The sequence below is a fragment of the Trichechus manatus genome, unplaced genomic scaffold (genome assembly GCF_000243295.1).
Source record: "Trichechus manatus latirostris isolate Lorelei unplaced genomic scaffold, TriManLat1.0 scaffold00064, whole genome shotgun sequence".
Taxonomy (NCBI): Eukaryota; Metazoa; Chordata; class Mammalia; order Sirenia; family Trichechidae; genus Trichechus; species Trichechus manatus.
In genome coordinates, this window is record NW_004444000.1 from 13,440,376 (window position 1) to 13,451,712 (window position 11,337).

At 41.6% G+C, this 11,337-nt stretch overlaps 1 protein-coding gene across 1 annotated transcript; it reads left to right on the forward strand.

Moving 5' to 3' along the window:
• Positions 1-780: 780 nt before the first annotated feature.
• On the forward strand, positions 781-7,780 carry ACRV1 (acrosomal vesicle protein 1). The gene is made up of 4 exons (XM_004379389.1): positions 781-823; positions 2,904-3,443; positions 4,812-4,931; positions 7,656-7,780. Exons 1-4 carry the CDS (start codon positions 781-783, stop codon positions 7,778-7,780), a joined length of 828 nt encoding a protein of 275 aa, XP_004379446.1.
• The last annotated feature ends 3,557 nt before the right edge of the window (positions 7,781-11,337 follow it).

Sequence of the window (11,337 nt, forward strand, 5' to 3'; positions counted from 1 at the left end):
TAACCAAGTTGACAGATATTTTGAGGGGACACAATTCAATCCATGACAAGAGACAACAGAAGAAAAGCATGTTAACATAGCCTAGTTGAGAGCTGGAGTCATGGAAGAGAGGTCACCCACCAGAAGCTTTGTCCTATAAAGACCCAGCCACTGTCAGAACTGTGACAGGAAGGAAATAAGAGGAATACATACTCCAATATGTGTATGTGTATATGTGTATGTGTGTGTGTGTGTGTAAATCTCAATTTCTGTCTCTTCCTACCCTCCAGTCTTCCACTGGCTAAACACAATCTGAAGCCAAACCCAACCAGCACTTAGGTGATAAAGTCCGTAGAGGTCAACTTTCCGGGGTACAAATCAGGGGAAAAAAAGGCTTATTTGGTGAAGCAAACAGAAAAGAACCAGCCAATCATCCCTCACTGTCAAGAACACCTTAAAAGAGAGTAGTTATGTTTTTCAATTTATTACAGGGAGAATTGTTATTTTGGTAATAAGATTTTTTTTTAAAGATAAGGCAGATAGTTCCAACACACCACCTTGCACATAGCAAACGCTTAGCAGCCTTCACTGGTGGGATTTGCTATGGGTTGTTAAAGGGCCAACCTGCCTGAACAGGCTACCTGAGAACCTCAGGGCACAGCCCATTGTGAGGAAATGGAGATGACTCCGTGATTCTAGAATTCCCAGAAGCTCTTATTCAGCCTTGGGAGCTTCTGCTCACAGTTTGGTTCAGGGTTCTTGGGTGTCCCACACCAGGGCTCCCACGTTTCCCAAATCCAAATGAAGTTTCTCTTACTAATTTACCTGCTTGGCTCTGCCAGAGGTGAGTCCTCTATGTAGGCTCTGGGTGGATACATAAGGGGCCTCCTTTCAAGTGTTTCAGCCCTTGGAGAAGGAATACTCATCTCTTAGTCACCCAAACCAATCTGACTCCGAATCAGGAATCGCTAAGCAAGCCCACCTCTGAGAGCTCCTGAACCAGCTGATTCCTCCTGATTGTGGCTTTTCAGTCAGAGGGGCCCACTGGCCTGGCACAGCTTTCAGCCACTTAACATTTGTGCCTGATGCTCTGTGGGATGGGAAGATAGGCCTAGGGGTTCTCTAGAAGTCCAATGAAGGTTTGTTCCAACCTGCTGAGTGCAAGGGATCCTGGTGTAGTTAATGTGCCAAAGAAAGATATAAGGGGATGAAGACGTGCCCAGAAAAGCTCTCTTAGAACACAGCAGGGCCATGGGCCAGAGACCTTACAAGCCTCTCCTTCATGGATGTGTTCTATCCATTCTGCTGTCTTATCTCCTCTTTCAGGATCCCCCATCCTGGTAGGCTATATTCTCTCCGGCCCGCTATAGGAGAACAGAGAGGCCATGAGCTCTGAGCTGCCTGTCAGATGGAAACGTCTTTGTTTTCTGCAGTGGGCTCCCAGAGATTGTTTTTCATTTATTGTACTTTCAAAAGTTGACCCACAAATGTAGACACATGGCCAGATGGTAGTAAGTGCCAGCCACGTGGTAAAGCAGCGAGTCATAAACTGTAAGAATAGCTGACCGGGAAAAGAGGTTAGCATGTTTTTCCAAGCTTCCTTTCTATCAGAAAAATGTCTTTATTAAAATGTTAGCGAAGAATCAGTCAGGCAGACATTTCTGGAATAAGTTTTTAATATAAAAACCTCCTAAAACCTTACTAAATCTTATCTTTCCCTTATCAACATATTCTAACCCTGGTCTTTCAGAAAGACATTGACTGTAAGACTGTGATGATCCCAGAATATGTCTGTTGCAGGACTCTTACAAGCTAGAGTACTAGGGTCCTTAGACTGCCTCAGTCTCAAAGAGCCTGAAATTCCTCTCTCAACTTTTGGCTAAGGTTATTAACTCAGTCATTGTAGTCCACTTGCACCCCTCTACGTTGCTCAATCTAATGAAAGGGAAATAAATGTTTGGTGCTTCCATTCAATTGAAATGAAAATCATACTGAAGAAATATTTGGCAGTTACCGATGGGATAGATTAAAGGTAAAAGAGACTGGCCAGAAGAGAATGACCAGCTATGGGTTTTCTTATTTCCCACTGTAAGGTGGGGAAGAGAGAAAACTAAAATTAATTGAACTTGTAGGCACTGGATTAGGGACTTCACAATTTTTCTTACTGAATACTCATGATGGCTCCAAGAAATGAGTGTAAAGAGTATGTCTCAAGGAATCTCAACTCAGAGACACATAAGAATATTTTTCTCTTAATAATTGAGAACAACTTTGCTGTCTGAATCCCAACCCACATGGATTGGGAGTTGAGTCTGGGAAAGACTTTGCCGAATAAAGATGTTTTGATCACTTCTGGTAATTCTTCCAGGTTTATTAGATATTTATTATAGTCATCTTCTAGATTAAAATTTATATCCATCCAAAAATTAAAATCTACCATCAGCTCAGGCTAGAATTCCTCAGTTGTTGAAAACTACTCGCTTTCTCTCTCCCTCCCTCTTCTGTCTCCACTCTTCTTGAGCCTTTTACCCGTAGAGAATCTGTGGGGAGGGTTGGAGGTGGACTTTTGATTATAGGAGTGATGGTACATCAATTTCCTGATGCTAGCTTTGTCAGTGAGGCATATTCATTTCCCTTCAGGTGCTTTTGGAGGGTGGATGGGTGGGTTCTTAATGACGTGGATCTTAGTATTCGCCCTTTCAATCCTCAAGGTGGTCTCTGTGTCTTTTGTTAACATCTCTGTCCTTCATGGTCTCTTGGGGTAATTAGTTGACTTCCCCCAACATCTACACTATCTTCAGGGCCTATCTAGGGCCACAGGAAACCTAGGAATCCCACATTAGCCTCACTCCGTAGGAAAACAGTCTTTCCCCTTGACATTCTCTCACCTTCACCATCTCTCCTCTGTTCCTTCTCTGTCCTAGGAGCATCAGGTCAGCCTGATGATTCTCTTGGCTCCCTTGATCATCAAGGTTCAATTCAGCAACTTTCAGGTGAGTACTTTTCACTTGCAAACCCATCAGATGCAGAGGCTTTATATGAATCCACTTCAGCTGAGCGCTCTTCAGCTGAGCGCTCTTCTTCAGCCGAGCGCTCTTCTTCAGCCGAGCACTCTTCAGGTGAGCACTCTTCAGCTGAGCATTCTTCCGGTGAGAACTCTTCAAGTGACCAAGCTTCTGGTGAACAGCCTTTGGCTGAACAATCTTCCAGTGAAAAGCCTTCAGGTGAAAAGCCTTCAGGTGAAAAAGCTTCTGGGGAAAAGGCTTCAGGTGAACAGGCATCAGGTGAAAAGTCTTTGAGTGAAAAGGCTTCTGGTGAAAAGACTTCTGTTGAACAGGCTTCAGGTGAAAAGCCTTCAGTTGAACAGGCGTCAGGTGAAAAACCCTCTATTGAAAAGGTTTCAGGTGAACAACCTTCAGGCGAACAGCCTTTGATCGAAAAGCCCTTGGTTGAAAAGTCTTCAGGTGAAAAGCCTTCAGGTGATAAGTCTTCGAGTGAACAGCCTTCAAGTGAACCATCTTCCGCTGAACAGGCTTCCAGTGAAAAGCCTTCAAGTGAACCACCTTTAGGCACACTCTCTTCAGTCACACCATCTTCAGGTGAGCCACTAGTCCCTGACTTCAGGTGGAAAGTGGGGAACATGTCCAGAGTTTTAGGGAAGGAGTGTAGAGGAAAGAACAATTTTAATATTTCACAAACAGCTCTCCCAAAGTTTTAGCTCTCTTTACATGGAGGGCAAATTATGATAATAGCAGGAGGCAGGATCCAGGCTTTGTGGGGCCTTAAAACCATTTGGAGAGCCGTCTTTCAGAAAAATAATACAAATACAAAATGCCAGCAGCCCCTCCAACTCCACTCTACATAAGAAATGACAAATACTAAGTGCCCATGGCTCCTCCAAGAAGCAGCCCACAGAAGTGCAGAATCCTGAAGACTAACCTTTATTAGCTTCATGATAAATCTGCTTCTTAACAAACTCTGTTAGAATGCTATAAATTTGCAAACCCAAGGAAGGGAAACAAAACACAAGGTTGATGCTTCAAATTCTTATCAGACATAAATACTTCATAGTTCACCCCACTGCATAACTATTAGTATGCTAAATTTTCAAATGAGAGAAGTGAGACTTAAGTGGTATGCCTAATGTCACACAGCTAAAACGTGGCAAGCCTTGGATTCAAACCCAGGTCTGCCTAACACCAAAGCTGTACCCTTTCCACTTCTTTATGGTTCCTGAACTCAGTGATTGAGAGTGGAGAGAGTCAATGAGGCAATATGGAAGCATTTCAAAGGGAATGCCCTTTTGTGAAAAATTTACCTTGTTTGAAAATGGAGAATGACGGAAACTCTTTACAGGGTTTGCAACATTTATAGCATTCTGACATAGCTAATTAATCAGATTTGACTCCAAGGGTTTGTGCCTTGCAGGTAAGTGAGGATATGATGGGGAGTATGAAAGGGAGTCAGGCATGTCACAAGTTCACTCTCCTCCTGTTGAGTTAGACATGACAGAAGGGCATTTAATTTCTAAATGTCCAGGAACCTATGGGGATATGGACTGGAAAAAAAGTCTGTATTAAAGAGATAAATTTGAGATTCATCATTAATGAAGGTTACAGATGAAGCAAGAAGAATAAGTTAATTTCCTCTGTAACAGATGAAAGAGTATAGTCTATCAGACGCAGGGACCTCAGATCCCCAACAAGAACCAAGAAATGAATGTGCTGTAGCCAGGCTACTTATTTTGCCCATCATCCCTCCCCAGATGTATGATTCAAGGCTACACACCTGATTCGTGAGGGAATTTCATCAGGCTTATCTTAAATTTTCAGGCACAGGATTGAATTGCCATACGTGTGCTTACATGAATGAGCAAGGAAAATGCCTTCGTGGGGAGGGAATCTGCGCCACTCAAAATTCCCAGCAGTGCATGTTAAAGAAGATCTTTGAAGGTACGTGGTGACTTCGTGAGACAATCTTTGCCAGAGAACACATCAGCCAACTTGAGCACTGATTGGGGCAGAAGGGTGGTAGGGACTTGGAGAGAGATCAGGCTGTGAATCCCCAGGAACTTGGAAATTGAGGAGAACTTTATTCCTTCAAGAATTAAGAGTAGAATCTCAGCTACCGGTGGAGTAGTAGAGGCCCTTTCCAGACCCAAGACTTCTCAAAAAGAGGCAGAGGTGGCAGAGATGTAGTCACAGGCCAGCAAAGTTCTGCACCTGGGCACTCTCTGTTCTCAGTCATCCTGTGACCAAAGGCTGTTAGCAACCATGGAGTTCACAGGATGAGAATGGATGATGGAACACCGAAATCCTTGAGGCTGAGTAGGGGAAGGTAAGTGGGCTCTAGAAATTGGTATATTTGTGAAGGTTAGGATGAAGAAGGAAGTTTGACAGCCAGGTGAGACTTCCTATTTATTAAAGAAATGTGTGAGTTGCCCCTTGAGCCACTGACTGTAAACTCAGGACTGACTATCTTGTTCATGGCTATATATTCCTAGTATCTAACACAACATCCACTACATGATAGGCATTTAGTAAATGTTGAAAAAATAAACTAATAATTATTTATAAGCCTTGTATTCTTACATCTTTCTACACTTACATACACTCGCACCTCATTCCTAAAATAAGGGATCTTGGTTATTTCCATCCCATGATTCCCCTTGTGGTTTGTCTGGTCCCTCACTAGATATACCATTTTCCCCACATTCTACATGTGTGCATTCATCCACCATCACCCAATAAACATTAATGACACATACTATGAGCCCTTACAGAAAAATGAATCAGACATAGACTGTCTACAAAGACATTATGGTCTTATATAAGAAATAACAAATATGACAAAGGAGAAAGTGGTAAACTATCATAAGAAAGGTACACATGAAGCACTGGGAGTTCAGGAGAAGGAAAGATTAGAGGTGCAGGGAAGCCTCAGGAGGAGGTGGTATTCAGAAAAGGATTTAGGGGAACATGTTGGATTTGGGTCAGTTGTTCTCCATCGTGGCTGCACATTAGAATCACCTGAGAAAGCTTCTAAACTATCCTAATGCTGATGCCGCACCAAACAGATAGATCAGAATCTCTGATTTGATGGAATCCAGGCATCAATATTTATTAAAGCTCCTCAGTGATTCCAGCCAAGATGCAGAACCACTGATTTAGTTATACAGCAATTAACGAGAAAGGCTATTCACAGATAGGGAATTATGGAAACAAAGGTCAGAAAAGTGCAGGTGTAAAGAGGAAATAGCAAGGAGTGGAGAGTAGGGAAGTAAGAAGACACATTTGGAAAGATAGGCTAGAGCCATGTCATACAAGACCTTTGATATCCATTTAAGGAGTTAATAGTTCTCCTTTATTAAATCCCTGCAAGGTATCAAGCACTATGCTAGACAGTTTAAAATACACTTTCTATTTTAACTCTTACAATAATTTTGCAAAATACGATTTTTTTTTCCTGTTAAAAGAAAAAGAAATTGAAATAGCTTGCCTGAAGACAGATAACTTAGTAAGGGACAGAGCCAGTATACCATCCAGATTGGCTAAATCTCTTGTTAAGGAAGATTACCTGGAAGTAGGTTAGAATAGAGACAGAAGAGCCTGTTAAAGGGCTATTGTAATATTTCAATCAAAAGGTGATGGATAGTAATGATGGTTGTACAATATGGTGAAGGTAATAATGTCACTGAATTGTACACATAAAAATAAGTGAAATGGCAAATGTGGTGTTATATATGTTTCACCACAATTAAAAAATAAAAAAGATCAAGGACGGCCATAAATGAAGGAAAAAAGGGGAAGGAGGAATGATGGGAACTTGATACTAGGATAGTAGCAAGAGAATGAAGACTTACATATATCTCTCCATGTTCTTTCATTTACTCCATATCCCTCCTTACACTTTAAATCCAGCTGTGTAAGTCGCCATTTCCTGAACACAATTTCACAGTATATAGAAAAAGGGAAACTCAGGAAAATGAGATTTAGGGAGGAAGGTAATGAGTTTCATTTTAGGCAGAGTAACTGTTAGATGTTCTTAGCATATCTGCATGGAGATGCCCATCTGTTAACTGAAAAGGTAAGAATTCAATTTGGGAGCGCAGAGATAACTGAAACCAGATGAGGTGTGAACAGAGCAGTGGGGAAGACCTTATTAGGAGAGAGCTTCATGAAAGAGTTTAGTCAGTTACTTGCTTGCAAAGAGGTCAGAGAGGAAGATTCCTGAGAGAAGGCTGTAGAATTTGATGAGTAAACCTCTAGTGACCTTAGAGGTCATGATTGAGAGTGCCAGAGGCCAAGGTGTAAATGGGAAGGAAGTAAAGGTAATGGGGACAGCCAGCTCTCTGGAGATATTTATGGTGAAAGGAAAGTGAGAGGTAGGAGAGTCGTATGGTCAGGAGAAAGTATTTTTGAGGTTGGGGAACTTGAGTATGTCGGTAAACCAAAAAGGAGCTAGTAGAGAGGAAGAGACTGAAGATATGAGAGGAGTGGGCTGCTTATGGGTGGAAGGTCTCTGATGAGGGAAGGTGAAGGGAAGGGCAAGGAAGAGTAAAAAAAAAAGTGGTGGCTTTAGCCATGCTTGCATGGGGACAATGGGGGCTGTGGATGAAGACCAAGGTTGGGGGAGGAAGCCGTCTGCTCACCACAGTCTCTCTCACTGCCTTGCAGGTGGAAAACTCCAATTCATGGTTCAGGGGTGTGAGAACATGTGCCCATCTATGAACCTCTTCTCCCACGGAACCAGGATGCAAATTATATGCTGTCGGAATCAGTCTTTCTGCAACAAGATCTAAAAGCCTGTGCCCTTACCCACCTTGCTTCTTGCTCTGACTCAGGCAGCCTCTACCACCCTCCTGGGCACAATTTATATTTCATTTTTTCCCTAGTCAACAACCAATCACATCTACCTCTGCCTGAGTCCCACACAGGATGCTCAAATACAGAAGCCCTCATTTATCTCATATTCCCACACCTATTCATTCCCTGTTATCCACTTCTCTCTCCTCTGTCTTGCCTGCTCCCCTTGCCCCCTCTCCCAACATTTCTTTTCAATAAATTCCACATGATTAAAGAGCACAGACTCCAGACAGATTTCTTGTCCTGAGCTTCTTACACCTCACATAATAAAGTAGATCCATTTTGAAACCATTCCATATTGGTGAAAGTAAAGGGTCCTGTGTTGGATTGACTTGTGTCCCCCCAAAATTCATGTCAACTTGGCTAGGCCATGATTCCCAGTATTGCGTAGTTGTCCTCCATTTTGTTATCTGATTATCCTCCATTTTGTTATCTGATTATACTCCATTTTATGATGTGTTATAAATCCTAGCCTCCATGCCTGTGGTTGGAGCCCTGGTGGTGCAGTGGTTAAGTGTTATGGCTGCTAACCAAAAGGTCAATAGTACAAATCCACTGGGCACTCCTTGGAAACCCTATGGAGCAGTTCAACCCTATCTTATAGGGTCGCTATGAGTTGGTATTGACTCGATGGCAATGGGTTTGGTTTTTCTTTTTTTTTAATGCCTGTGGTTATGGTCCCATTTGAGAATGGGCTGTCATTACGTTAATGAGGCAGGATTAGGTCATGGTAATAAGGATTAGGATTAGGGTGGGATGCAACACCCTTACTCAGGTCGTAGCTCTGATCTGATGTAAGAGGAGTTTCCCCGGGGGTGGCCTGCATCACCTTGTATCTTACAAGAGATAAAAGGAGAGAAAAGCAAGCAGGAAGAGGGGGACCTCCTACCACCAAGAAGAGTGGGGAACGGAGAGCGTCCTTTGGACCCAGGGTCCCTGCGCTGAGAAACTCCTAGATCCAGGGGAAGATGGATGTCAAGGACCTTCCCCCAGAGCCAACAGAGAAAGAATTCTCCTGGAGCTGGAGCCCTAAATTCAGACTTCTAGCCTCCTAAACTGTGAGAGAATAAATTTCTGTCTGTAAAAGCCATCCACTTGTGGTATTTCTGTTATAGCGGAACTGGATAACTAAGACAGGTCCCCTAGGGCAGAGACAACAAAGAGACATGCAAAGTAAGTAACCCTTTTACAGGCCTCAGGTAATACTGCAGTTCCTTCTCTCTGATCCTCCACCTTTCCATCCCTACTTTCCCCCACCCCTTACACCTACTGTGTGTCAAAAATTCCACCCTTCTTTGGCTCTTGAGAGTTTCAGTCTTCAATAGTCCACTCTTAACATAATGAGAACAATATAATGATTCCTTATGTATTTATTTATTTGTTAAATAAGAAGCCGTTTATAATGCTTAGATTTTTTCTTTCACACACAAAGTTATTGGATCATCTGCTCAGCATAAAGGGGCAAGTGGAAATCCAATAATATTCCTTATATTAGTATTATGTTCTTCAGGGTGTTTTCATGTATACAGTTTCATCTGATTCTCAGAAAATAACCTAGGAGGATAGACAGGAAACATCATCAACGTTATTTGATAAATAAGGAAATGTGACATAGGGATGTTTTATGTATTCATACTCTACTGTGTTACAAACTTGCCTTCAGTACAGAGAGCCAGAGCTAGATGAAAAACCAAATCTGCATGAACTTAATTTGCATTGTTTTTACCACAGTTTGAATATTAGCGGGAACTGCTCTTTCAAGACTGAATCAATCCTCTCCTCCTTTACAAGCTCATTTCCTTTCAGCCATGGCTTCTACATGCCTCCATTTGAAGCCTCCTGAGATCCGATGGGTGGCTCTAACAGCATCTTTTTCAAAAGTCTCATTCTTCAGTTTTTTTTTTTTTTTTAAGGATAAGGCTTTTGGTTTTATCTCTAACTCTTAAAGTCTACACCAGGAAAAAAGTAATTTTACTGTATGTAAATTTTTTTAATAATTAAAACGTATATATACATTATGACCCCCCCCCCCGGCAACAAAAACAAAAACATATTGGTAACAGACTCCTCATTGGCAATATTGAATAGATATCTCTCCAAATATTGTAGGCAGGAGGACAACGGAACCTATCTTCAAATTTATGAAGGAAAGTTATTTTTAACAATACTCCTATTAATAAATAAACAGGCATTCAAAAAGAAAGGCAAGAAACCTGGAACTAAACTCCCAGATGAATTTTCAACTTGAGTTATGGCTTACAGAGGGGCTAGAAGAGAAATGGAAGCCTGATAACATTCTTGACACTGTTTTCTTTCTTTCTTTTTTTTTTTTTTTTTTTTGAGGGGAGGGCACAAGTATCTATTGGCTATAGGAGTTGAGAGGAAAACGTGGATTCAAATATGTTGTTAAAATTTAAGGGAGTTTCTGGATTTAATTAATGGTGGAGTATTTTGGTTGAACTAACCCTCCTGCCAATAACAATTATAAACTCTGGACAAAATATGAGAAACTACTGTTAAAAAAAACCCTCAAAAATGTAGAGAGAAGTCATCCCTTAAAGGACAGCAACTGCACTGGGTATGATTTGCGTGTTGGTGGCTTTATGTCTGAGGGTACTTCCCAATCCAGCGCCTTGGGGAGGCAAAAAAACACTGGTTTGAAGTTTCAGAGGACACAGATTGGGGCTGGAAGAAGAACTATAAAATTAGGGGAGGAATCCTGGAAAGAAGGGAGCCACAGAGGGATTAAAAAAACCAAACCCACTGCTATCGAGTCAATTCCAACTCATAGCGACCCTGTTGGACAGAATAGAACTGCCCCATAGGGTTTCCAAGGCTGTACATCTTTACAGAAGCAGACTGCCACATCTTTCTCCCATGGAGCAGCTGATGGGTTTGAACCACTGACTTTTCAGATAGCAACTGAGGGTTTTAACCACAGCACCACCAGGACTCCTACAGAGGGCATAAGCCCCAAAATTTGAATATAAAGTCTGACCAAATTCTTGGCTGACCACTGACTCTACAAAGCTCAGCAAAGATAGAAGCTGGAAGCTGAAAAAACTGAACAGAGATTGTAGCTGCTTTCCACCTTAGAGGAGACAGAGTTAAAAGTTCAAGTCCACCCAAGTTCAGTGCCTACTAGAACAAAAGTCAAAACCCTTCAGAGTCCAGAGTCTCTACAATGCATCATTCACTATGTCTAATATATAATAAATATATATATCTTAGATATAAGAAAAAACAGGAAAATGTGACCCATATTCAAGAAAAAAAGGTCAATACACACTGACTCCGTGACGATCCAAACATTGGAATTAACCAACAAAAACAATAAAGCAGCTATCAGAGATATATTCAAGAACTTAAAGGAAAATAGTGTTATATAAATGAACAGATAGGAAATCTCACTTAGGAATTAAAACTATAAAAATAACCAAATGAAAATTTTAAACAGAAAACTACAACTGAAAAATCACTAGATGGTTTTAAC

Excerpts from the sequence above, each read along its gene's own strand:
- ACRV1 (XM_004379389.1), top strand. The coding sequence starts at position 781 with ATGAAGTTTCTCTTACTAATTTACCTGCTTGGCTCTGCCAGAG. Across the intron at positions 824-2,903 it reads CCTGCTTGGCTCTGCCAGAG|GAGCATCAGGTCAGCCTGAT; the intron begins GTGAGTCCTCTA and ends TCTCTGTCCTAG. Across the intron at positions 4,932-7,655 it reads GTTAAAGAAGATCTTTGAAG|GTGGAAAACTCCAATTCATG; the intron begins GTACGTGGTGAC and ends ACTGCCTTGCAG.